The sequence below is a fragment of the Drosophila melanogaster genome, chromosome 2R (genome assembly GCF_000001215.4).
Source record: "Drosophila melanogaster chromosome 2R".
NCBI classification, from domain to species: domain Eukaryota; kingdom Metazoa; phylum Arthropoda; class Insecta; order Diptera; family Drosophilidae; genus Drosophila; species Drosophila melanogaster.
The window spans coordinates 21,143,274-21,168,901 of record NT_033778.4 but is presented as its reverse complement, the minus strand read 5'-3'; the positions used below and the strand labels follow the sequence as shown (position 1 = coordinate 21,168,901).

Below are 25,628 nucleotides of genomic sequence, written 5' to 3'. Positions count from 1 at the left end.
TATTTTTAAAAGGTAGTACATTTAAGAAGATTTGATTTCATTTAAATTTATTTAAGGTCATTTTTATTTTGTTGTCATTATTTTTTTATATGAAACTTTTGGATTCCATAATGAAAATTCTATTTCGTTTTATTTTTTATAAATATTTGGAAAATTTTTTAATACCGAAACGTTATGCACCACATACGGTCACACTGCCATTAACAGCACAATTTCCAGAAATGCCTTGAAAATGTCAACTTTACAGGTCTGGCAACGCTTCAGGCTTTAGGGCAGCCATTTTTTTCACGCTTTGTAAAAAGTTTTTTTAAAAGCCGTGGAAACCGCAGAAAGGTCGAGAAAATTGTTTTTCGCCAGTTTTAAACGATTGTGTTGACCAACCAAAGTATGCAAAACTAAATATTGTGTGTGCGTGCCGTGAGTGAACCAAGCAATTGAACATGGAAACCGTGGTTGCCTTCAACAATGAGGTAAGCTATAGATGCATTAGAAACGAGGTTCGTTATGGAGCAGCCGGCGTGGTTGCACAATGTCCGCTTGAAGTCGGTATTCGGATTGTCCAATGTGCGGGAGGTATACAGATCCTGCTGGAGGCGCAGGCAGAGCACCGAACAGCACCGCTCAGGGTTGCTTTTTGGCCAGCACCCGATAACGATAACTCCATGTCCCAGATATCCGTAAACTATAGCCGTACTGTAACATCTATATTTCTCCTTAGCTCTCCGGACTCTATGACAGCCGACCGCCCATTTCCAAAGCGAAGATGGCCGCCATCACCAAGTCGGCGATGCGGGCCATCAAGCTGTATAAGCACGTCGTCCAGAGTGTGGAGAAGTTCATCTTGAAGTGCAAGCCGGAGTACAAAGTACCCGGGCTGTATGTAATCGACTCGATAGTGCGCCAGTCGCGCCACCAGTACGGTATGGACAAGGATCTGTTCGCGCCCCGATTCCAGCGTAATCTCACGGAGACCTTTGCCAACTTGTTCCGGTGCGCTCCGGAGGACAAGAGTCGCATCATCCGGGTACTGAACCTGTGGCAGAAAAACAACGTCTTCAAGTCCGAGGTCATTCAGCCGATCTTCGACCTGGCCGACCCAAACCACCCAATCTACCACCAGATGCCTCCGGTGGGTGGCAGTGGAGGACAGGGCGGCGGCGTGGGTCCAGGACCCAGCAGCAGCGGTGCTCTTAGCCTGGCGGACATATCGAGCGGTCCGAACGGTCTAAACAGCTCCGGAATGGAGATAAGCATGAACAGCTCCGGGGGCGACGATAAGATGGGCGGTGCCATGCCCGACTTGTCGGTAAGTGATGCTTTCGGTTGAGGCTTCTACAGGTGTCTAGTATTGGATAATGGCTTAACTAACATCGTCTACAATTCTGCTGCATTTACATTTCTCTGTCTCTCATGTCTTGCCCACTAACCGCCCATTTTGCCCTTCGCCCAATCGCTAGCTGGGCCATGAGAAGTTCGGCGGTGGCAGCAGCAGCTCCAAGCGTCACTACTCGGAGCAACACTATTCCAAACGACAGTCGGTGGTCTCGTGCTCGTCGAAGACCAGCAAGTCGCATCATCACAAACGGGAATATGTCAAGAGCTCGCACGACATTGACTACCAGGTGCGGGAGATCATCGAGGAAGAAGATGAAGGCCTGCAGATGCTGATGGCAGATGATCACCACTGTATGGGCGACGACTCACCGCCCACTTCTTCAAACCTGTTAGACGTATGGCGAACCCCATTAACACATCTCTTCATTTAGATAGTTTTGTTTATCTTAAGTTTCTATTTGTTGCTTTTGTTGCTCACATTAGATCGATCCCATTTTGAATAACCTTTTAAATAACTCTTTCAGGAGAAGAAGATCAAGCAGCTGCTAAACAATCCGAATGTGCTGCGGCAGCTCCATACGCTGCAGAACTTCCAAAATTTGAAGCCGCAGGAGGAGAACCAGAAGCATCGCTATCAGGACGAGGCACTGCAGCAGCATTTCCAGAACGTAATGAAGGTACATCTTATGATTTCATGACGATGTACATATTTTCATTATGATTTGCTTTCAGGGAAATGCTGGTATGCCGCCGGGCATGGGCATGGGCATGAACATGAACGACAGCATGGACCTTAACAAGGATGTCGAGTTCATATCGGAGCAACAGACCATAGAGGTATACCCTTCTACTTTTCCAATCTATCTTAGTTCCTGGGGTCCGACTTGTGTATGCTTTTCACCAAGACTTCGCCATTAATTTTGGTCTAAAGTATAAACATATTAGATGTAAAACGGGTGATACTATTTGCCTTGTGCTGACGTGCAGTTAATCCTGGAAATGTGTTCAATATGTTGTTATAGCTGATGGGATATTAGCGTGTTCGAATCCAAATTGATTCAACTAGTTGTAACGGGGTGGTCTTGCACTATTTAATCAATAACTTTAATACTATATATCTTGAATATGCAAACAATTCAATTCCCAATCCATTTAAAATTAAATTTTATTTTGTTGTAAAAAAAATGTTTAAAATCAAAAGATGATGCTTTTGGGCAAACCCTAAATCAGTTTCATAAGTCGATCTATATGTCCCCAACATATATTTGAACTATAAAACAATTGCCAATATTTGAATAAGTCGAACCAATAGTAAAATATTTAAAAAATATGCAAATGAAGCCAAAGGTAAGGTTTTAAAATCCACATAATATCCGGCGGAACAACTCGTTACCCGATGCTAGAACAACGTTTGGTAAGTTCCTAATATGTAAATAAAAATGTTGCTCGAAAACGCAAATTGCCAATTAGTCCGAAATAACTAGATGAATGAAAGTCGAAAGCGAAACAGAACCACACGTCAACACACGCCAAAGAATGCAGTTTATTGAGTCGATAATAACGTATTCGCCCTGTGGCCAGCCACTAATCCCGAATCCTCTCTATCCCACTGAACTTTTTTTTTTTATTCTTAACAAAATTTTTATCACGTATCACTCTCAAATTTCTTGCAAACACTCCCATCTCCGATAGGTGATCAATCTGGATGGTGGCGATTCCCGCAGCCCGACGCCCGACCGTGATCGCTACAAGCGCAGTCGCCGGAACAGTCGCAGCCGGACGAGATCTCCGCGAGGACGTGGCGCCGGAGGAGGCACGGGCAACGATCGACGTCGGCGTGGCACTCGTTCCCGATCGCGCAGCCGATCACCACGGTCCAGCCGGCGACGCGGATCAAGGGACCGGGATCGCATGGATCGTAGCAATCGAGACAAGGAACGCGATCGGGAACACGAGCGTGAGCGGCGCAAGAAGGGATTGCCCGACATCAAAAAGGAGCATCTCAGTGGTAACTATGACGGGAATGATAAATGGATCTTAAAGGCCACAAGATGGTGCTTCTTAAGATCCATTTGCATTGTGTGCTTTCCTGTTTTTCCTTCTTTTTTTTTTTTGTTTTTGTTTTTGATAATCCTAAAGATTTACTTCCTTTTCTCTGCAGCTCCTTTGGCTCGGTTGACGTGTGTGTGTTTAGCTTTAGTGGTTCTTGATCTTAGAATATCCCCCTATATAATATGCGTTTTCGAGCAATATTTTTTGAGACCCGATTTACATACATATACATAAGGATGCAAACAAACGTTGTGTTCTACACTAATATATACTTAAGCTTAATTACCAAGAACTGGCTTCTTAATGAAGTACATAGATCATAGTTTAAATCTTGGTAAATATACTTAAGGATAAGGAATTCTAAACACTATCCCAACAGTGGCACTCACACCTCAACAAGGCAAATGGGCATATTGACAACATGTTCAGACACCAAAAACTAATGCGGCATTCCAATGCTTTTGCTTTCAGTATGCAGCACTACGCTGTGGGTGGGCCACCTGTCTAAGCTTGTTTACCAGGAGGAGCTGTCCGATACCTTTGGCGAATATGGCGATATAGTGAGCATCGATCAGATTGTGCCGCGTGGATGCGCTTTTATTGTAATGAACCGACGCCAAGACGCCCACAAGGCGATGCAAGCTCTGAAGAACCACAAGCTGCAGGGACGAGCCATCACCATTTCATGGGCCGCCGGCAAGGGTGTGAAAAGCAAGGAGTGGAAGGACTACTGGGACCTCGAATTGGGTGTTACTTACATTCCTTGGTCCAAACTCAGTTCGGATACGGACTTCGACGCGCTGGAGGAGGGTGGTATGTTCGACGAAGATACTATGCCCATCCAAATGAAGCAGAAGATTAACCAGGCCAAGAATGCTGCCAAGGAGCACAAGGGTGCATCCATTGCGGAGGCAGCTGGTGCGCCAAGTGTTGGTGTTCCACCGCCAAATCTGATATTTGGTATCGATACAACCCAACCACCACCGGTTGGTCCAGTCGGCCCAGTGGGTCCTCCACCGGGTCCGGGAGCCCCACCTCCGGGGCTCATGGGTATGGTAAGGGGACAATTTCCGATGGCCCCACCCATGGGCATTAATATGCCACCGCCCATAATGATGCCGCCAACAAATATGCCGCCACCGATGATGATGCCAACGACCAACATGCCTCCTCCAATGATGATGCCACCGACAATGATGCCTCCTGGCTTTCCAGGTAGATAATAATCTCGTAAAATTGAACTTCAAGCTTTAATTTTAATTTTTTTTCCTGCAGGCATTGGGGGACCACCACATCCTATGGCCTTGCCACCGGGAGCTCCATTTCCTCCGCCTGGAGCTGTGCCGCCACCCATACCGAGCGGTGGGCAGATTAGCAATAGTGGCAACGTGAGCGATGATCAAATGGACATTGAAATGGACCTGGAAGACGCCCCACCTCTGCCGCCGCAACAGCAAGCCAACTTTAATCCGTCGCCCAGCAATGTGGACCTATCGCCGGCGGCCATGGCCAACGAGATGTTCCAGCAGCGGGACAGGGAGCGCGATCGGGATAATAGGGATCGCTCCAGGGGACCGGGCAACTCGCGCTGGGGCGGACGAGATGATGTCGTTGAAGCGGCAGAACGCTGGCGCGCCGAAAATGGAGGAGGTGGTGGTGGTCCGGGATCTGGACTCGGACCGAACGCAGCCTTTAACGAGGCACGAGCGCGTCTGAACCTTAATCCCATTGAGCACGGTATGCCAAGACCGGACTTTATGGGTGAGTCGACATAAATGGTACGAATCTTCGCAGCTCACTAAACTAAAACGCATTGCAGACTTTGATAATCGCGGTGGACCGGGTGGACCACGAGGAATGGGACCGCGTGGAAACCATAACGGTGGAGGCCCCGGAGGCGACTTTTTCCCGCCCAACATGAATCACAATCGGTTCAATCAGCCCACCAGCTTGATGCAGATGCGCATCCCGCCGCCGGCTTCTTTCAACCAGCGCATGGGTGGACCAGCTGGTAACGGTGGCAACGGCGTTGGGCCCATGTTTATGCGCAACCAAGGAGGTGGGCCAGGTGGTGCTGGACCCAGCGGTGGTGGACCCGGCGGTGCTGGAACCGGCGGCGGTGGTCCGGGCGGACGTCAGCAGGGACCAGGTGAGAATCGTGGGAATTTGAAGCAAAGACGAAAGAAGAAGAAAAAACGATAATAGAATTTGGTGGCATCTTTTTTATGCGTGTAAATATTATGTTTACCAGGTGTATATAAATAATAATTAATTTAACTTTATTAATTTTTTTTTTATTGCAACTATATAAGGAACATTTTATGTAAACTAATTTGTGCAATTTATGCTAACGTTCGTTTCAGGTTTCTTTAATCCTCGGAATCCCTTCAATGACAACCAACGAGGACGTGGAGGTCAAAGTGGAGGCGGTGTTCGCGGCGTGGGCGGAGGAGGAGGTGGCGGTCCTGGAGGTCGCGGACGTTGGAGCGACGATGAGGACGAGGGCGGAAACAACTTCAAGCGGCGTGGTGGTCCCGGTGGGCCAGGCGGTAATAGATTCCGTGGCGAGCGTGGAGGCGAAATGATGGACGACCGTCGTGGCAACAATTCACGGGGCGGACGCGGAGGACCGCGAGAGGATCGTGAACGTCCGGGATTCGGAAACAGGCGGGGATCGCGAGATGACAGCAACCGCCACTCAATAAGTTCGACGGATGAAGGCAACAAGGCGGCTTCGGAGACGGAACCCAAGCCCAAAAACGTTGAAACCGAATTAGGTAGCACCAACACCGGTGCGCCGGCTGCGGCCACTAGAGTGGACACCGAGGAGGATTGGGATCAGGAACTTCAAGACTATGAGGCGAGAATGGAGGCCCAGAAGCCAGGCGAACGAGCATCTCAGTCTGCTAACAGTCCTCCGCAAGAAAAGCTGCCGGCGGAGAATGAAAACTTCGCAAAGCCAGCCGACGTGACCGGCGATCCTTTGGTTGCGAAATCACAAACAGAAACTTCAGCCGCCTGCACGCCCCTTTATGACGAGCTGCCACCGCCAGCAGTTCCACAGACTCCAACTCAGCCCCCGAAAGAACCTCAAGGTTCTCCGCCCCGGCCGGCGCCGCCAGTCATTGAAACCGAGGCTGCGCCCCATGAGGAATCGGTTCCAGCGCCGCCGGCTGAACTCCAAACGGAGGCTCCATCCGCGGAGGAACCCATAGCCCCTGCTGCTTCCGCCGATGTCGTAGCCGAAGCTGATCCTTAGGCGACAGACAGATCAAATGAGAAACAAACTTATTATTATTGAGCAAATTCAAGATGAGTTGTAATTTATGATTTTCCTTATCAAGTAACTTTAGTGTAACTCCATACATGCGAACATTTTACCGTTTTTAAATTGAGATTACGTAGCATTTTTGACGAGGGGGGTGGGGGTTGAACCGGACGCTTTTAAAACCAGAGATTCAGTTAAATTCGAGTGATTTAAATTGTCGTACAATAGGAACCACAACTACCAACGAAAACGTGGAGCAACAGATACACACAGTTATAGCAAATAATTAGCAAAGGAGACGGATTGTATGGACAGGAAATTGACAGGGGAGCTTGTGGGGGAGTAGAAGCCCAATCATAAACAAATCAGCAATCGCAAAACTTGAAATGTTTATTATTTTGTTATGTATTTAGTTTTAAGAGTATATTTAACACTCAAATTGTTTCTAATGCGCAGATTCTAGGTACACGCATATTAATGTACAATTCAAATATATCTATATTATCGGATACTATAAAATAAAAAATGAAAAACATCTCTCGCATGCATATCTTAACTACATTTATTTTTTGTAGACCCACTTGTTGTCAAGGTCAAACCATTCAACGTTAGGTTTCCATCGGAAATGTGGACAAAAAAACGAATGCATTGACCCCGACGTGATTTGAACACGCAACCTTCCGATCTGGAGTCGGACGCGCTACCGTTGCGCCACGGAGTCAGATGAGGGGAGGGATATCAGATACTCTTAGTTCCCAAATGATCATAAGAACGAGACTTCTGTAGAATCTTCAGCAGAATTGTTTCAAAAGAGTCATAAGCATCGGTGGTTCAGTGGTAGAATGCTCGCCTGCCACGCGGGCGGCCCGGGTTCGATTCCCGGCCGATGCAAAATAGATTTTTTAGTATTTGTTAGGCTTAAAACACCAATTTGTGGATATAGTTTTACATTTTTTAGTTGTCAGAGATCAAAAGGGATTTTCGGAGTCTTCCGGACTTTTGTGCTTTCGTCGTCAGGATCTCAATTTTGCTCTGAGAATTGAGTAAGAATCTTCTTCTTGATGATATGATCATTTGGTGACTAACGGTACCTAATATCCCTCCCCTCATCTGACTCCGTGGCGCAACGGTAGCGCGTCCGACTCCAGATCGGAAGGTTGCGTGTTCAAATCACGTCGGGGTCAATAAGGATCTTATTTTTGAAAGTGTCTTTTTTGTGTTTTCAGCCAGTGCCATTAAATTATTGTTCAAATTTAATTAAATATTTTCGTTGTTAATTAATTTTTTTCAGGCAGGCAGCAAGGAACATTAAGTCAATTAAATTTGATAATATCCGAGAGGAGATCAAAAGTTTAGAAATGTTACATATTTTACTAAATTTCTACACCTTGCGGCGATTGGTTTATTTAAGGACACTTTACGAAGAAATAGTGTCGGTGTCCAATCAGATTTAGCCGCGCAAATTACTGAACAAAAAACTTTAGATTTGATTGTTTGTTGCTTTGCATTTTGTTAGTGGTTAGATATTATTCATATTTCTAAATCTTTGCGCGTAGTCCGATAATTTTGTCGATGAAAGTAGCTTAGCGAAAATTGCGAAACATTCGATGATTGCGTGAAAATATCGATATCAGCGAATTACAGCTAGCATCGATAGCATCTCATCAGCATCGACTTTGGCCCAGCTCTAATTTCGAAGCGTTCGAGTTTCGATTTCGTGTTAAAATATACAAAACGCAAGTTAATCGATACTGATCACCGGGAATTGTGTGCACGACGGTTACGGAAACGCGTAAAAAAATGCAGTGCTAATCCAGTGTAAGCATCACCTGAGTTGTCTAAGTGAAGAGGGAAAATTTTCGGGTGCTCAAGAATCCATCCATGCACACGCACACACATAGAGCAACACGCAGGCCGAGGAACATACACACTCTCACAGACACAGCGCAGTTGTTGGAAATGTGCAAATTGTATCAAAAATCCGTTCGAAAGTAAATAAGTTGAGCAACACAGCCAGTGGAAAATCGAGTGAAATAATCGGTGGCAAATTGTGAGCGAATGAAAATGCCAAAAGCATGCCCAAAGTACTGAAAGAAACGTGTGCAATTTTGCAGTGCTTTTTGGCTGTGTATATCGGTGTGTTCGTGTAGGTGAGGAGTGTGAAAAAGAAATATATAGGTGTACACATAGGTGTCCCTGTACGTGTGCCAGCCGCCAACAAACCACACACACACATACGCATACGTAACCGCAGTCGACGTTGGCAGAGCAGCCAGAGAGGCCAAAAAGGATGCTTCCTGGCAAAGAAATAAGTTCGAAGAGAGAAAGAGATAGAGGCAGAAGGATGCTTCCTGGGCTAACATGTGGATGCTGTTTGAAAGCTCAAACGGAGGCAACTTTTCACTTTTCCCCCTTTTGTTGTTTTTGTTTTTGCTGCTCTCTGCCTGCACAAACATGCATACCCCCACACACACACAGATGTTTTGTTTTATTCTACCTATTTTCGGAAAAAAAAACCAAGGTGATCAGGCTAACCGGCATCAATGGGTCTCGTTATTTATTCACCTTATTTATCATCCAGTCGCTACGCCCATCTGATAAGACCATCTGCCACGATAAAAACAAACCACGATAAAACTGGAGCGCCCATTATCGCCAAATTCCCTCGAGTTATGCAAAAAGCAGCCACGAAATTACCGCATTTTATCAAAGTTCTTTAGCCTTTTGTTGCGCGTCGAATCTTGTCGCCCTGACGTTGTTGTTTTCGTTGCTTCCTTTTTCGTTTTTCGTTTTGTTTTTGTGGCTTTTCTAAATGCGACGAGCGCAATGTGGCCGTATCTGTGCATGTGTGCACCGTGCGTGGGAGTGTGTCAGTGTGCGATCTCGTTTTGGCCAACGAAATGCAATTGGGAAAGTGTTAAATAAAAGAGAGAGAACACTCTTTGAGGATGGGGCAATGGGGGAGAGAAACAAAACTGGCGAGAGCGAAATCAGTGCACTTTATGAGCCGTTGGAAACTGTGGGTCATTTAAATGTTATATTCACGATCACATCTATAAAGGCCTAATCATTTGGTGGCAACGGAATGCTTTGTTTACTCTTGTTCTTTTGATTTCTCAAAACCGAAGTCTTGCCAATTCTCGGTGACTGTTTAGTTTGATTCACTCCAGAATGAGTTTAGCTTAAAAGTCAATGCCAAGTTATGTGCGAAATTTATTTGTATTTATATTATTCTCGCTCAAAATGCTCCAAACTAGTTTCATATAAACGAAGTTTTTAAGCATAAATCTTGATTCCTTACAAGTAATCATACTTCATGCTCAATTGGCATTCAAATTAGGCCCAATTGGTATTTATCTACATTACATCTACATGCAGACAGTCGTTACAAAATGGCGGATACGTGCATAGGCCAGCCAGGATTGATGCAAAAACTGAGCAGGCTGAGGATTCAGGTGTCCATTTCGCAGGACGAGCGGTAGAAAGCGAAACACAAACGGAAACAGGAACAGGACAATCGAGCAACAGCACCACACATACGTCATCGGCAGATGAGAAGCTTCCTCGTCCTGTGCCTCTCGTGCTGCTGCTGCTTCTGTTGCTCTTGCTTTTGCTGCCATGTGGCCACTGCGATGGATGCGCTCCACATTTGGATGCTATTTATAAACCTTTTCGCCCGTATACATACACACAAGGATGCCAGGCCACTGATTCTGCTCTGCTTCCTTGAAATCTGCATAGTTCCGCTTCCGATTGAGTTGGCGCAGTCGCACTGTCATGTCCGTTCCAAATCCATATCGTCACATACACGTAGCTCCAACCATCCACATCCATCAAATCCATCCATCCTTTATTGGCGCAACAGAGAGTGTGTATCGCGTTCCACCAAAATTTACCGGGTAGCATTCACATTCACATGTTGAGATGTAGTCGCCACATCGTTATCGCCTCCCGGACTCCATGTCCACCCCAAAAGACACTTATCCCGCACTCGGAAAACTCGACGTTGCATTGATTTGTTTGTGTTGCTAAGTGAGTGTGCGTGTTTTTCGTCTGCACTTGTGATTTTCGAGTCCTTTTCGAAAATAATTTTGGTGTTTTCATCAGCTAATGATGACTTACAATTCGACAAGTTTTTACTATAATAACCTGAAGCGAAGATTTTAATAATTACTTTTAAATGTAAACAATTCTTAAGTTTAGTGCATATATCTTAATCGAATATAAAGTTGTCTACACTACTTGGATTCCACTGATTATCAGAACGCCTTATTTGGCACGTATCTGATGCACACATTGCTACATAATCATACTTTTCTCTGGCCCACAGGTGTGCTTTTAACTTTTAACGCTTTTCGAATTCGTCAGAAGCTCATGCATATCTCCATATATGTGCAATTTTGAGAAGCTACACTCACTTTACTAAACCCATTTAATTTCACAATATTTCAGGCATTTACAAGAAAAATGCAAATTTCAATGCGAAATGCGAGCTCAAAATAATTGTATTATCTAAATTAGCATAACAAATGGATGAGTCAATTAGCACTTTGCTGAATTTTACTTCGTCAATATCCCCGATTTTTTGCCAATAGATAATTTGGGCATTTAAATTCGGATATCTTTTAAATACTAAAGTGCTGTCTCGGTGCCTTTTGTTTTTCGCAACAAAGCGAAAGTGCAATCGACAGAATAGCAGGACTAAAAATAACATTTTTGCTTTTACCTATTATACGATGCTCGATAATTTCAAATGGGAGTAGTATAGTGACATTTTTTCAATTTCGGCAGACAATTCAATGCCAAGACGAGATCGGGATCGGGAACGGGATCGGGTGGGTCGTTCGCGATTTCTCACGTTTTCTCTGCTCTTTGCTCTCGATGTTTGCCCTCACTCATCCACCGCTTCCCCTTGTTTTTTTTCTCCCTCCTCTGCCATCTGTTTGCAGTGTGAAAAGCGAAGAAAAGCCGGCTCAGCAGGAGGCGAACAACGTTTTCCAAACGCATCACATGTAAATGAGATGCCGTCGCGCCGGCAGCAGAGGCACCACCAGCACCAGCAAACAAAACCACGCCGACATCGCCTCCGGAAATACCAGGAGCCGCATCAGCATCTGATTATCAAGTGAAGAGCAAGCACTCCGTTCGAAACGATACATAGCACATAGCAGTATATAGGATACATTATAGTCAGGATAGTCAGGATATTCAGGGAGCAGCGGGACAACTGATCTTGGGCAGCAGACGACTGGGAAGGACATCATCGAGCATTTCGGGCGGAGGACACACGGCGCTCATTCAGGATGAAGCGACGCAACGCAGATTGTGGAAAACTTCGGCGGCCGATCAAGCGCAACAAAATCACAGAGGGAATGTACGGCAGGTGAGTGTTTATAAATGTTATATAAACAATTATTTAAGTAAATTAATCATAGTACTGATCTGCATATCAAAATAAACTAAAGCCAGTTTGAAAAGTCATTTCTGAAAGCAGAACGACAGAATTTTTGGGATAAACAACCGATTCTAATGTATGCGCTTATCTTGTTTTTAAAAACAATTACTTAGAATAAAATGACACATAAAATAGCTGCAATTGTTCATATGTGATATTCAGTTCCTAAATAGCTGTTAACTTTCAAAAACGATACCATTTTATGATAGCCCAGTAATTAAATTGTTCACATTTCTCAATTGAGGCAGTAAAGATACTTTCCGATTTATTGGCATGCGAACTGCCCCCCAGTCAACTTGATGATTATCAGATTTTTGAGGAGCAAAAGAGCAAAAAACCACCAACAAAAAATTCCGAGAGTGTGCCCCATGTGTGCGCTCACTTTTTATTATTTATACGTTTGTTTACTTTTTGATTTGATTGCGCCCGAGTGTTGTTTTATATTGTTAAGCATGTATTATTTGGACGCCACTTGCTTTTTTTTTTTTGGCATTCTACCCGCCTCTTCGCGCTTCTGTTTCGCCAGATTTCTTCATTCTGTCCATTCATTCCCATTCTCATTAAACATTTTAGCTGCCTGATTGATGGAGGCTGGTTTCCATTTCGGTTCCAATAGCATGTTATTAAAGCTGACCCTTTATTGTTTATATTTGTTAATGGGACAGAAGACAAGAGGAGAAACCAGTACGCGTGACAAACTGAGAATGTCGATTATTAATGGAGATTGCTGTTTTGGCACACAACTAATTAAGTTAACAAATTTATAAGTGGAACTGTAATACTTGGTTAATATTAGTGCAAATTATATTGATGTGAGTTTTTGCTTCAATTCTTTTGTTTTTCCTTTCTTGCAGCACAACAGTTCTGTACATGAAGTTTTTGATCCTATGGGCCATCGTCATGGTTGCCGACTTCATGTTTATGTTCCGCTTTGAGTTCTTGTGGCCATTCTGGCTGCTCCTTCGCTCCGTGCACGATTCCTTCAAGTACAAGGGACTGGTAAGTGGCATGAGGATGGCCAAAGTGATTGTAACTCTATACGGTCCAATTTCATTTGCAGGCATTCTCCGTACTGTTCGTGTGCATAGCGATAACGTCGGATCTGGTCTGTTTATTCTTCATACCCGTTCACTGGCTGCTCTTTGCAGCGAGCACTTATGTGTGGGTGCAGTACGTCTGGCACACAGGTGCGTCATCCGTAGTGGCAGTGGGGAGATTCTATGGACATCCTCTCCTAACTTTATTGTCCGTTTTCTTACAGATAAGGGTATCTGTTTGCCGACTATAATACTCTGGATGTTATTTGTCTACCTGGAGGTGGGCATAAGATGGAAGGACAGTCGCCACATGCCGCACTTGGATCTCTGCCGGCCGTTCGCAGCGCATTGGTAAGAATCGATGTGTGGACTAGACTAAAGCTGAACCTACTTGTAACCAATCATGTTCGCTTTCAGCATTGGCTATCCGGTTGTCACGCTTGGATTTGGCTTTAAAAGCTACGTGGGCTACCGCATGCGCCAGCGCAAGCAGCGCGAGGTAGCCAAGGACAACGAGTTCTATATGCAGCTTCTGCAGCAGGCTCTGCCCGCGGAGGAGGCGGCCGAGGAGGCGGCTGCGGGGCAGGCAGCCACATCCAGCACCGTTGTCGTGGCCAACGGGTCTGCAACTACGCCGGCCTTGGTCGCTTCATCAGGAGCAACTGCGGCGAACGGTGTTTTGGCCACTGCCACGCAAGCACAAAACCATCATGAGCATCATCACAGCGGCGGCGCCGGCGCCAGCAGCAGCAGCTCGAGCAATAGTAATCATCACCATCACCACCATCATAACAACAGTAGTGGCAACAGCGGCAGCAACCACAATAGCAACAGTAGCAGTGGCGGCGCCAAGGACAACAGTACGAGCGAGAGTGCATCGGGCGCCGCCGCGTCGTCCATTACAGCGTCTTCAGCAACAGGAGCAGCATTAGCAGCAGCTGCGTCTGCGTCATCAGCGTCCACGACATCCGGCTCATCGTCGTCTTCGGCGTCGACGGGCAAGCAGTCGTCGTCATCTGCGGCATCCGCGGCCACAACAGGTGCAGCAACCACTTCTTCCACTCCCGTCTCAGATTTCTCTGCTTTGGCTGCAAGTCTGGCGACACAGCAGCAGCAACATCAGTCGGTGGCGACAGCATACCCGGCTACTTCTTCTGCCCGTTCTTCCTCCTCTACTTCCGAAGGTGTCGATGCTGACGGTTGTTGTGGTGGTAATAATGAATTCAACTGCTTCCTGCTGTCCCTCACAACAGCAGATCAGAACCCACTAATTTGTACCAGACACATTTGTTTGTTTGTGTATGCGCATGTAATCCATGAACCCATCCATATAGTAACCTCCGGCGAGGCTTCCTCGCGGTATCTAACCCACAGCAACCACAGTCGGCAGTTCTCAGCCCTTACAAATTGAAACCTCTTCATATCATTATGTAATGCCAATCTAATTTCGATTGCTAATAGCAGGCCCCAACGAATAGTTATGCCCTCTGAATCGATTCCATCACGAATCAATAAAAAACACAATTATGTTGTATATCGACGTGTATAAATAGCATGCATTTAACTATCTATTATTATACTCATTTAGCAACCTCCAATGGTCACGCTGGTGGTTCAAGGAACCATCGACGCAGCATGGACAAGGATAAGCATCGCAACAAGGGCGACGCTGCTGATAATGAGCACAACAATGGAACGCGGCACGGTGGTAAAAATAGCGGCAACAACCAAGTCGATAGCGCTGCCACAGCAACCGCAACAGTAACAGCTACATCAAGTAATAGTAAGGATAAGGATAAGGAGAAGTCAGACTGGGATAGTAGCACAAGCTATCCACAACAACAGCAGCAGGGGGGAAAGGAGAAGCACGGTAAGTGGTTGGATCTCTCCCCCGATATGACTAGCTTCTAATCTTATCGATTGAGTTCTTAATTAACGTTATTAAGTGGTTTTTATTTAATTAATTTCCTCAAAGACGGACATTCAGTCCTCTGAATAAGTGATATAAGTTAACGCAAGTTCCACTTGCATCAGGGTTCTCGGCACTCGCTGCCGCATACCTCACCTTGATATGACAACCAACATGCTGTGGTTCTCCAAATAATAGTCAAGATAGTTAAGAGGGTTCGAGTTTACGATTAGCTTTATTTTAAGATTCAGTTCGCGATCTGCTAGCGGTTCCGTTATGTGTCCGTTCGACACTGGGGCCTCTTCTCCCGCCCCGCTGCTTTTATATCCGCTTCCCCCGTTGACCCCTCACCCTGAGTGCGACCAACGGCACTTGTTCCGAATGCACACATACACAAACATGTTCCTAGACAGGCCCCGAGTCGCCTGCTGACGGGGCCCGAAAACACGAGAGCCGAGCGCTGGTGAGTCCTGACGAAGAGCGCAAGAAGAGGGTTCTTAACTCCTCCCCCCTCAAGATCTGCGTCCCGCAGATTAGTGAGCCTTGTTCAGCTCGGTTTGGCCCAATGCTTCTAAGTTTGCGGCAATCTCGCGGACATCGGGCATGCCTTTGGTGGACATCAGCTTCTTCCATAGGAAATAAAAGCCTAGGAATATGCAGATTGCGAGTGCCGCCTCGGTGAGAAGAGAGGCTAGTAGCTCACTCGCCATGTTGGACATCTTTTCCAAATTCTTCATGCTCACGTCGTGGACGTATTCCAGAGAAAGTTGAAAGTTGCTGGCCGTTATGTGGCTCAACACGGCCGGCATCGCCATTAGATGACTGACCGAGTAACTGGAATAGTTTTGACCGTTGACCATTATCGTCTCATTGTCGAATTGGATGATAAAGGAGCCGATCAGGTCGTAGTTCTCTGCAGCCGTTCTTAGAGTTCCGTTGAAGTTGGTCAGGAGGAGCATTCCATCGTCGACTTGCTTAACCACTCGTTGGTTACTTCAGTAGCCGAGGGATACAGCTAGCCTCCTCCAGTTTTTGCAGTTCCTCGAAGCCGTCGCTTGCGCGGCCAAGACGGCGTTCCAATCAGCAGCATCTGGAGATCCAGCTACCCATTTCCAAGCCGACCCCAGCCAGTCCAGTGAGCGGGATTTGCGCCGCATGCAGAAATCGCGCTTACAAAAAGACAATTCGTAAATATCTGGTCGTCTAAGTTGTTCTAAGACTACGTAGTGTGTGGGGGTACGGTACATTTTGTGTACTTATATTTTTATTTTTTTATATTTCTTATTTCTTATTTCTTATAATCTGTATTTTTTTATATTATTTTTTTTTATAGTTTTTTTTTGTATTTCTTTTTGTATTTCTTATTTAAATGTGAAAGCCACGTCTCAATTTCTTAGATCAGATTTGTGGAAAATTTTTATTCATTTCGTTTCGGGAAATTGGGGAAATTGTACTATACTTGTTTTCCTTTGAATTGTGGTGTTGTGCATGTGTTTATACAATTTTTGTGCGCTATTCCATTTTGCAATATTTTTTCCTTGCGTGCGTGCTGTTACAGTTTTTTATTGATGACCTCTAATTTATTTCGGCACTGGGCACGGTGGTTCCGTAGTATCCCTTTTGGCTGGTTGCCTACTAAGGTACGGCCGCCACACAACTTGTTGGGCGGTTTTTTTTGGGTGCATTCCACACCACTTAACGTATCCAACAAGTTGCCACACACCACCTTATCACTCTGGGCGCTCATATTACTCGTACTGCCGCAGGTAAACTGCTGCAATGGTTAATTATTGGTTTATTATACACAATCTTTTGCACTCGCGAATTGGCAAGGAGAGAAAAAAAAAAAATTTTCCCACAAGCCGTACCGCCGCAGTGGGTTGATCGTGTTTTAATTATGTTATAGGTATCGTACAACTTTTGCGCTCGGCATGGGCGACGTGGCGTCCTCCGGTAGCGGGTCGTTGTTTTATTAATTTAAATTAGGTCTTGGCGCAACATAGGTTTACATTTTTATTTTAGAAATTTTACACCTTTTATTGAATTATGCAATATTTGTTGCGCCCCGGGATGGGCGTAGTTCCCCCCGGCAGCGGGTAATTGCTATTTTATCATTTTATACACAGCTCACGCAGCACTTCTTTTTCATTTATGGATTTCAGATCTTAATCTGACTTATGCACACCACCACTATTTTTACGCATAAATTTCCACAATTTTTTCGTATCACTTTTATCGGCCGGACATTGCCGGTCCCTGTTCGGGCGCCAGTTAACGCAAGTTCCACTTGCATCAGGGTTCTCGGCACTCGCTGCCGCATACCTCACCTTGATATGACAACCAACATGCTGTGGTTCTCCAAATAATAGTCAAGATAGTTAAGAGGGTTCGAGTTTACGATTAGCTTTATTTTAAGATTCAGTTCGCGATCTGCTAGCGGTTCCGTTATGTGTCCGTTCGACACTGGGGCCTCTTCTCCCGCCCCGCTGCTTTTATATCCGCTTCCCCCGTTGACCCCTCACCCTGAGTGCGACCAACGGCACTTGTTCCGAATGCACACATACACAAACATGTTCCTAGACAGGCCCCGAGTCGCCTGCTGACGGGGCCCGAAAACACGAGAGCCGAGCGCTGGTGAGTCCTGACGAAGAGCGCAAGAAGAGGGTTCTTAACTTATATATGCTATTTAACGTACTCCTTAGTACCAGTTAAAAAATTGATCTGAATTTTGGATTAATCCCATATCGTTTTATATTTGCAGAGAAAAAGGCTGGTAACGCTGTTCCCAACGGGAATGCCAATCACCTGGAAGATGAAACGGCCAGTGTGGAGCCAACACCACCTGTTGAAAAGGCGACTAAGGGTAAGGGCATGGAGTTATTACAGAAGATTTAAACGCCTAATCATAATGCCATTTTGTAGGTCGACGTAATCGCGGCAAGAAGGATAATGCAGCAAAGGACAATCACAGCCATCAGCAGCAGCTGGCTCAGCAACAAAAGGAAAAGGACAAGGAGAACACAGCCAACAACAACAATAACGACGCTAGCTCGGTATCATCTTCAGCGAGCTCCACCTCCAGCAATGCCATCGCGAACCTGGCCAGCAAGGTGGTCTCCAAGATCTGTGAAACGTGTCTCAAACTGGAGGCCGATGTGAAAAAGTATCGAGCTGAAATCAGCCATATGAAGCAAATCGAAAACGAATTGCGGCAAAAGCTGGACGCCAATCTCACCAGCAAATCAACGCTGCAGGCCAAGCAGAAGGAGTGCGACGACCTGGAGAAGCGCATCCAAGAGCTGAACAACGCCCGGCACGCTGATATGCTCAATTTGCAGACTGTGGAGCGAAGACTAAACGAGGAGCGCCGCCAGAAGCAATCCCTGGACTCGCAGCTGTCCAACGAGAAGAAGGCTCGCAAGTTGGCCGAGGAGAAGGCGGCCCGTCCGGAGTGCAGTTCCCAGTGCAAGCAGCGACGCCAGCAGATGGATGAGGAGCAAAAACGGCTGCGCAGCGATCTTAAGCAGGCGGAGGAGGCGAAGCAACTTGCCGTCGAGCATGGCAGAAAAGTGGAACAAGAGGTTAGTGGTTAGAGTCTGTTTCCTTTTTTTCAATTCTTCAATGTGCCATAATTGTGTCATTAGTACCGCATGCTGGAGGCGAAGCTGCGCAATCGGGAATCGTCCCAGCCTGATCCCGAGATTCTATTAAATGCGCTGGCTGCCATGCAGGACAAGAACGCAACGCTGGAGAAGAATCTATCCGCAGAGACGAGAGTCAAGCTGGACTTGTTCTCGGCTCTGGGCGCTGCCAAGCGCCAGATTGAAATATCTGACAGTGAGTTGAAAAATTGGCTTTTGTTTTAATGTTGATAGCTAGTTGATATATCCACTCCCGCAGACCATCGTCGCTCCAAGGAGGATGAGGTCATCGATCTCAAGGCAAAGATTGCCCAACTTTTGGCCGTGATGCCAGACAACTTGTGCATGAACACTGGCCCACATGGGCCGTCGAGCAGCATTCTGCGCATGAACGACACGCCGCCGTTGCAGTCGGGTCCCGGACCGTCCTCGCCCATGCTCAGTCTGAGCGCTGCGCAGGAGTACCAACAGCATCAGCAGCACCAGCAACACCAACAGCACCAACAGCATCAGCAACATCAGCAACATCAGCAGCATCAGCAACAGCAGCACCAACAGCATCAGCAACATCAGCAGCAGCAGCATCAGCAGCAGCACCAACAACATCAGCAGCACCAACAACACCAGCAGCATCAGCAGCAGGGTGGCGGTGGGCCTGGGTCCCAGCAGCAAATGGTGCCGGTCAGTGTGGCAGCTGCCTTCCAGGTGGCTGCAGCAAATGCCGCTGCTGCAGCCAATGCCGCTGCTGCCAACGGAAACGGGGGCTCAACGCTGGATCCCAATGCTAGCGTTTACACGCCGAAGAATGGCAACATGATGGTGGTGTCGCCGGTGGGCATGAACCCCAACGGTGCGGATGCCTGACGCCAACAGCAGCAGCAGCAGCAGCAGCAGTCCTTGACGTCATCGTCGTCGTCGTCCTCGCACATGCATCTGCGACGACAAGTTTGAGATTATTATACTTTATATGAATTAGGGAAAAGAAACGCAAACAACCGTCGCCACAGCAAACGATGAGCAGGCCGTAACCTGGTGCCGGTTCCAAGAAGATGTTTGCATACAATATCTGAATGTCCGTAATATAAATAAGCAGTTTCCTTTAAAATTTAATCACCGCCACAGAAGCGCAGGCAGCACTGATGAATGCAGCTCAAAACTGCTAAACATTTCCCCCCCTTCCAAAAATTCAAATTGTTCAATCAAATCCAATTTCCTCAATTAATTCGGCATTCCAAACAGAAATTTCCTTACATAACTGACCGCCCGTTTCAATATTCTCAGATCATTTAAAGCACTGTTTTAAATCGGCTGCCCGCCACCACACCACACACCACATACACATTTAGTAAACTCCCTCTAACACGAAAAGTACATGATTACTTTAACAAGATGATTCGAGAACTCGAGAAACATTTGAGAGCGATAAGAACAGAACACAAATTTCTAAAAATAATAACAAAATGAAAATGGCGATTCGTATATTTTTTAATTCATGAAGAAAGCCAAGGAAGTACCCCCCAAAATCCTATGTAAAATGTTTTCTATTTTTTACCAAACGCTGTGACAGAGTTGGACCAACCGAAGTGATGGCCATGATCTTGGGGAGATGCCAGGAGTTTTGCACGACCTCTGCCTCTTGCCCAACGATTCAATGGAATATTTTTGAAGTCTGCGCCCTTGATTTATTATCTCATTAAATTATTTTTGTTATAAAACCTTAAATGTATGCTATAATTTAGAACCTATACTTTTTGAAAACAAACATCAAACGAAAAACGATTTTCTTTTAAGTTTTAATTTATTTTTGTTTAGTTCTGCTGTTCCTAAGAAACAAAAAATCGAAAACAACTAAGAGAAACGCTTTAGTTTATTTACGCGAAGTGAAACGTCGACTATTTTGTTTAATAATAAAGAAACCTTTCGCTGCGAGAAGCAAGTATAAATTCTATTTTGATTAATTTAGTTAATTTAGTTTTTCTTATTGTTTCATAGTCGTAGGAACCTTTGCTTCAGTTGTACTTTTTGACTTTTCCCAGTTGCCCGAATCGCTTTAGCAGTTCAGTTCCACCAGGAAATTCAACAAATCCAAAATGCTGATCTACTATATTTATAGTGTGCTTGAAGCCATTTCGTATGCGATCTACACAACAGTGGCCACCATTTCGAGCATTGAACGTAAGTGTATCGCTCACGACCATGTTCGCCTTACTCAATCGGCACGACCCGATCCACAGAGGCCCTAATCAACCTGATGATGTCCACATTTCTGTTTGTGCTTGGGATAGCGTGTCACCCGGTAATGGTGATTCCCCTGATGCTGGGAGGCTACTATATTCTACGCAACTGTTTGAATCGTCGGACCAAGGCGCCAAGGCTGCAGAGTTCCGTGGATGGCGATGCCGGACTGATCACGGCAGGACCACGTAAAGTGCCACGTTTTCCCTCTCATCGCAGCCTCGCTCTCGGCGTTGACGCTCCCAAGGACAACTAAAAATGAGGATATTCTTGGGTACATACGAGTAGTCTCCTAACTTACAGACGTTAACAAATACAAAAGTGGGCGCTCCCAAAACTTGGCTACATACAAATGCTGCGGATATTTTATTGTTATTCGGTTTTCTCTTTTGATATCCTTGGCATTGATAACTATTGTTCTATGACTATGACTATTGTTTATGGTGAAGTTATTAACGCTATGAATACTGTACTATGAATCACGGTTTTAGCAAGCTACTGGTGTCCACTTTACGCAGCGCCTCTCGTGCCTTAATCAAAGTGACGTTGCTTGGCTGAGTGACGAGCCCGGCTAAGTGCCGGATGTACTTGTCAATGTTGCCAACGCTGGGACCACTTGGCTCCAGTGGTGGCATCGAGATTCCGCCGAGAGCTGCGACCAGTTTCTGGCGCAAGGCGCGCAAATAGGTCTCCAGGCGTTGGTTCTCCTCCATGAGCTCAGTTACCTCGCCCATCACCTTGGCGTACCCGGCTTTCGTATTATCTACGTGCTGTTCCAGCACAGCGTTCTGCTGCTCCAGATCGGTCTTGGCCTTGCGCAGCGTCCTCAGCTCATTCTCCGTGCTGCGATTGTGTTCGATGAACTCGTTGGTGTAGATGGGTATCTCGCCGGGCTGCAGCGGTCGTGGTGCAGGTGTCGCAGGTGGCACGCTGCTGGGAGGGGGCTGTACTGGAGCCGCTGGCGGTGTGGGAGGCGGTGGTGTCTGGGCACGCTTCACCTTGGCCAGAGGCACATCATCCGGATCCTCGCTCTGCCGCTTAACCGGCTTTGCCTTGGTCTTCTTCGCCTTGCCCAAGGCTGATTCACCCTTCGGCGTCTTTTCCTTGGGCGAACCATCCAGTTTTGTGGCTTTCTTGGCTTTGGCCAACTCGTTGGCCACAATTTCGGGGTGTTCCTTGAGAAACATTTGCAACTGCTCCTGATATCTACGAAAATGGGAAGATATGTTTAGATTTTGTGGGTTGGAAACGAAGTGTGAGCTTACATGGCCTTGTCCTTGGCGGCTGCCTCGATGTAGGGCAACTTGCGCTCCTCGGGCAGCTGATGCCACTCCTCGCCGATGATCCTTGTGTGCTCCAGGGCAGTACGTTGTGGCTGCTCCCGTCGCAGTTCCTCGCGTCGATCGTTCATGAAGCGGACGTAGCCATTAAGTGGCATTTTTGGAGCACCGGCTACGTTGATCCGGCGCTGGGCCAGCTTCTTCAGTTCGGAGCCGATGTCGGAATCCGAGTGGCGACCCTTTGGATTCTTGGCTTTCTTCTTTCCCTTGGCCGGTTTGTCCTCGTCGAAATCTTCAATGGTCGCCGTATCCATGGATTGGGAGGCGATGGGCAGTGATACGGGTGATTCCGGAACCGCATCCGGTGTCTTGCTCGTTGGTTCCGTCATTTCTGTTTAACCGTACACTCTATTGCATTTAAAAATTGTTTATCTTTCTGCAAAATCACAGGTATGTGGTTCGTAAGCAAAAACTGGTTCAAGTCTATAAACAACTTTTTCGAACTAGTTCCGAAACAAATTCGCTTTTGCTGGCGCATTAGGGTGGCTCTATTTATATTCTTTAAAAAATATATTTTTCGAGCTTAGCAAAATCTTGTTTAAATCCTAGTTCAGTTTGGAGAAAAACAGAGCTGTATTTCGTCTTATTAATGAATAATATACTAATAAATAAGGTGCATATATTTCAGAGCATAGTTGTGGTTTTATTTCACCTATCCGCATTATCTGCAGTCAGTTCAACTCACTTTTTGTAATATATATATATTTGGTTAATAAAAACAAAATGACTCATATGCTTACACCTAAAACTGTCCCATCATCTACGCAGAAATTGCGTCATAAAAAAGTGGCGTGATGCTAGAGAAGTGGCGTGATTAACTATTTATCATACGCAGTTCAAAGTTCTGTTTCGCCTAGAGTAAACAAAAACAAAGAGCTTGTTGTTTGGTTTGGTTTATATTTTGAATATTTTTTAGTCAAATGTTTTTTTTTCAAATTCTTTGAGCACAATACATACATATAAGAGTAATCATAAGCCTATGTGGTTAGAGATTGTTAAATATAAATGGAAACCTACAGCTAAACTTAGCGCTCTAACTACAGTATCATATATAAAGCCTTCGATTATGAATTTATGTACAGCCTATCAACTAAAAAACTTAAACAAACGGCGGCCGGCCAAACTTAACAATAAAAGAGAGACAGAACGAAGTTTTCAGCTTGAAAAACTCAGATCAAACTGGGAAACAGCTCGTCAAAGTTGCTCTCCCAGGGGAAATCGTCCTCATCTGCGGGCAGAGTGAGAGCCACGGATGTGGGAGAGCCCAGTATGGACTCGTATCCATGGTCCGAGGTGGCCGAGTGTAGAGACAATGCGGGGGATTTGGCCAACGGGGAGATCGCCTTAACGCGCGGACGTAGGAATCGGTCGATCGGATCGAAGCTTTCCTCGTCGTCCGAATTGTCGACGGCGTTCATCACGTTGAGATAGACCTGTGACGGAGACGTCGCTGGCGGCGGACACTTCATGATCACGTCCGTTGAGTCGTCGCCAGCGCTGACGCCGTCACAGTAGATCTCCTCGACGGCCTCGTTCACCGGCACCGCATCCCCGTCCATCACGATGGTGATCGAGTTCGTCTTGGCATCATACGTGCCGTACACTGTGTCCGGAGTGGCCTGTAGTTGCGAGGCGGCCGCTGTCGCTGTGATTGTGGCTGTTCTCGAGGCTGGCGCTGCTGTGGTATGCTGTGGGTTTCCATTTATCTTCAACATCTGCACATTTAGGCTGACCTTGTGCTCGGTTTCCTGTTCCTGCTCAACATTCAGGCCATTAGCTCTATGCCCGTCGGATTCCAAGCGCTCTGCTGCGGGCCCCACCATTGGTCCAGGCAATCGCTCTGCGTTGCCTGCATCTTGGGCAGCAGCTGGGCTGCTCGCTCCAGCGCCTGTTTCCAGGTCTGCTGTGATATCTGCGAGCAGACTTTCGGCCAGCTCTTCGAGGCGCTTGACGTCGAACTCTTCGTCGACGCCAAGCATGTCTTGTAGAGTAGGCAGAGGGCCACAACTTTCCAGAGTGAGGCCAGGCTCTTGCTGCTCTTCAGCTGCTCCGCCAGCAGACGCGCTGACGACTGTGTGTCCACCTGTTGTATACCCTGCGGCAGAGGGTCAGCTTTGGATGCTGCAGATCCAAGGTTGGTGGACGCACAGCCCTCAGCGCCTGCGCTGGCGTTGGATTGGCTGATGCATCTGGTGTTGTGCTGCTGTTGCTGCTTCAGTTCGGCGAGTTCTTGGCGCAGCAGCTCCAGCTCCGAGTCCAGCTTGTGGTTCTTGGCCAGCAGTGACTCGTTGATGGCCTGCAGGCTATCGCACTTGTTCTGTAGTATTTCCGTTCTGTCTGTCAGCTCCTTGATCTCGTAGTCCATCTCCTCCATGCGTGCCTTCTTGCGGTCACGCGATGTCTGGGCGGCCACACGGTTCTTTAGCTTCCTGTTGTTCGATAATAACAGTTAAATAAGGCGCTCAAATTTGGTTAAAAGTTGGGTGGACTTACTTTCTTTGCACTTTCTCCTCCCAGGTTAGATGGTCCAGGCGACGCTTCTTGGCCTTGGGCTGGGATGCAGCCATGTTATCGTCATCCATGTTCGACGAGGATGCGTATCCCGAACTCGAGGGCGTGGGCGAGGCGGAGGGCGTGGCCGACACCTTCAGCAGAGCTGCCGTAAGGGGGGCGGGCCGCAATTTGGGCAGATTATTCGATGTGATTGCTGTCCGCGGCACGGTAATTAGCACTGTGTTTGCTGTGGGTGCCATGTTTAACTGGTTCGGGGCTAAATGATAAACTGCTGTGTGCTGTGTGCAATTGTGAAAAGCGACTTTCCACTTAGATTTGCATTGTAAGAGCGTATTTTAACTTTTGCTTGTTTTAGGTCGTCTCATGAACTTCGACTGCGCTTCTCGGACGCTCTGCTGGTTTGAATCTCTTCATCGCCGCCGACTCGGGCTTTTCTGGCTCCGTCTCACGCAATTTTCTCATCCACCTTTGCAATATCGACCGACCAGTTTTCCTTTCTGCTGACGTGTTCTTTTCCGAATGGCTGTGAAAAGCTGACGTGTTTTTCTAGAAGAGTTGGGGTAATGAGGGATGGAGCAGCACGTATCGGGCTATCGATTACAAATTCAGTTAATTTAGAGCAACGATGATTTGTAAAAGCGCTTAAATGTATTGTAAATTTTTTTTTATTGGATTTAATAAATATATTGTAACATTTCAGGCAATATCTTAAAACAAAAAATAGTTCCTTAAATTTTTCACACAATTCATTTTAATATCCAAACATAGAACAACGACTATGCCATCTCGAATTGCGCATGGCAGTGTGACCGTCTATATCTCAATGTGGAACAGTAAAAACG

General features: G+C 46.3%; 5 protein-coding genes and 3 non-coding genes across 17 annotated transcripts, besides 1 other annotated feature; 5 read left to right on the top strand and 3 right to left on the bottom strand.

Moving 5' to 3' along the window:
• Positions 1-242: 242 nt before the first annotated feature.
• Isha (Insulator su(Hw) mRNA adaptor) lies at positions 243-7,189 on the top strand. 4 transcript variants are annotated; one of them, NM_001103924.2, is made up of 10 exons: positions 243-470; positions 719-1,306; positions 1,458-1,730; positions 1,860-2,012; positions 2,068-2,172; positions 3,028-3,343; positions 3,859-4,602; positions 4,663-5,148; positions 5,207-5,536; positions 5,751-7,189. In NM_001103924.2, the coding sequence occupies exons 1-10, from the start codon at positions 441-443 to the stop codon at positions 6,644-6,646; spliced, it is 3,921 nt and encodes a 1,306-aa protein (NP_001097394.1). In that variant the 5' UTR covers positions 243-440; the 3' UTR covers positions 6,647-7,189. The 4 variants fall into 4 exon arrangements, with proteins under 4 accessions (NP_001097394.1, NP_001286664.1, NP_611557.2 ...); NM_001299735.1 differs by lacking the exon at positions 1,458-1,730 and having other exon boundaries at positions 1,860-2,003; NM_137713.3 differs by lacking the exon at positions 1,458-1,730.
• A 115-nt stretch (positions 7,190-7,304) lies between these two features.
• tRNA:Trp-CCA-2-4 (transfer RNA:Tryptophan-CCA 2-4) lies at positions 7,305-7,376 on the bottom strand. Its single transcript has one exon. It is a non-coding gene; the product is annotated as a tRNA-Trp (tRNA).
• Positions 7,377-7,475: 99 nt separating this feature from the next.
• Positions 7,476-7,546, top strand: tRNA:Gly-GCC-1-12 (transfer RNA:Glycine-GCC 1-12). The gene has a single exon. It is a non-coding gene; the product is annotated as a tRNA-Gly (tRNA).
• Positions 7,547-7,767: 221 nt separating this feature from the next.
• Positions 7,768-7,839, top strand: tRNA:Trp-CCA-2-3 (transfer RNA:Tryptophan-CCA 2-3). Its single transcript has one exon. It is a non-coding gene; the product is annotated as a tRNA-Trp (tRNA).
• Positions 7,840-8,356: 517 nt separating this feature from the next.
• Positions 8,357-20,637, top strand: CG30389 (uncharacterized protein). Of its 5 annotated transcripts, none has more exons than NM_137711.4 (11): positions 8,357-8,473; positions 11,605-12,038; positions 12,965-13,109; positions 13,171-13,297; positions 13,372-13,498; positions 13,565-14,187; positions 14,736-15,017; positions 17,818-17,919; positions 17,979-18,637; positions 18,701-18,893; positions 18,957-20,169. In NM_137711.4, the coding sequence occupies exons 2-11, from the start codon at positions 11,959-11,961 to the stop codon at positions 19,559-19,561; spliced, it is 2,943 nt and encodes a 980-aa protein (NP_611555.2). In that variant the 5' UTR covers positions 8,357-8,473; positions 11,605-11,958; the 3' UTR covers positions 19,562-20,169. The 5 variants fall into 4 exon arrangements, with proteins under 5 accessions (NP_611555.2, NP_001261117.1, NP_001261116.1 ...); NM_001274187.1 differs by having other exon boundaries at positions 13,565-14,358; NM_001274189.1 differs by lacking the exon at positions 8,357-8,473 and adding an exon at positions 8,501-8,805 and having other exon boundaries at positions 18,957-20,637.
• Positions 15,155-17,734: a mobile genetic element.
• Positions 20,638-20,748: 111 nt separating the features above from the next.
• CG15657 (uncharacterized protein) lies at positions 20,749-21,424 on the top strand. 2 transcript variants are annotated; one of them, NM_137710.3, is made up of 2 exons: positions 20,749-20,872; positions 20,932-21,424. In NM_137710.3, the coding sequence occupies exons 1-2, from the start codon at positions 20,788-20,790 to the stop codon at positions 21,186-21,188; spliced, it is 342 nt and encodes a 113-aa protein (NP_611554.1). In that variant the 5' UTR covers positions 20,749-20,787; the 3' UTR covers positions 21,189-21,424. The 2 variants fall into 2 exon arrangements, with proteins under 2 accessions (NP_611554.1, NP_001286663.1); NM_001299734.1 differs by having other exon boundaries at positions 20,932-21,282.
• Positions 21,294-22,699, bottom strand: Hmg-2 (High mobility group protein 2). The gene is made up of 2 exons (NM_137709.4): positions 22,198-22,699; positions 21,294-22,138 (listed from the first exon to the last, which is right to left on the bottom strand). The coding sequence occupies exons 1-2, from the start codon at positions 22,599-22,601 to the stop codon at positions 21,412-21,414; spliced, it is 1,131 nt and encodes a 376-aa protein (NP_611553.1). The 5' UTR covers positions 22,602-22,699; the 3' UTR covers positions 21,294-21,411.
• Positions 22,700-23,151: 452 nt separating this feature from the next.
• On the bottom strand, positions 23,152-25,357 carry Xbp1 (X box binding protein-1). 2 transcript variants are annotated; one of them, NM_166427.4, is given in 3 exon segments: positions 23,152-24,373; positions 24,397-24,701; positions 24,766-25,357. In NM_166427.4, coding segments are annotated over 3 exon segments (1,497 nt in total). In that variant the 5' UTR covers positions 25,026-25,357; the 3' UTR covers positions 23,152-23,441.
• Between the last annotated feature and the right edge of the window lie 271 nt (positions 25,358-25,628).

Coding starts and splice junctions, on each gene's coding strand:
- Isha (NM_001103924.2), top strand. CDS start 441: ATGGAAACCGTGGTTGCCTTCAACAATGAG. Junction 471..718: donor TGGTTGCCTTCAACAATGAG/GTAAGCTATAGA, acceptor ATTTCTCCTTAG/CTCTCCGGACTCTATGACAG. Junction 4,603..4,662: donor GATGCCTCCTGGCTTTCCAG/GTAGATAATAAT, acceptor TTTTTCCTGCAG/GCATTGGGGGACCACCACAT.
- CG30389 (NM_001274187.1), top strand. CDS start 11,959: ATGAAGCGACGCAACGCAGATTGTGGAAAACTTCGGCGGCCGATCAAG. Junction 13,110..13,170: donor CCTTCAAGTACAAGGGACTG/GTAAGTGGCATG, acceptor TTTCATTTGCAG/GCATTCTCCGTACTGTTCGT. Junction 14,359..14,735: donor TGCTGACGGTTGTTGTGGTG/GTAATAATGAAT, acceptor ATACTCATTTAG/CAACCTCCAATGGTCACGCT.
- CG15657 (NM_137710.3), top strand. CDS start 20,788: ATGCTGATCTACTATATTTATAGTGTGCTTGAAGCCATTTCGTATGCG. Junction 20,873..20,931: donor CACCATTTCGAGCATTGAAC/GTAAGTGTATCG, acceptor CCCGATCCACAG/AGGCCCTAATCAACCTGATG.
- Hmg-2 (NM_137709.4), bottom strand. CDS start 22,601: ATGACGGAACCAACGAGCAAGACACCGGATGCGGTTCCGGAATCACCC. Junction 22,139..22,197: donor GCCGCCAAGGACAAGGCCAT/GTAAGCTCACAC, acceptor CCATTTTCGTAG/ATATCAGGAGCAGTTGCAAA.
- Xbp1 (NM_079983.4), bottom strand. CDS start 25,025: ATGGCACCCACAGCAAACACAGTGCTAATTACCGTGCCGCGGACAGCA. Junction 24,702..24,765: donor GAGGAGAAAGTGCAAAGAAA/GTAAGTCCACCC, acceptor ATCGAACAACAG/GAAGCTAAAGAACCGTGTGG.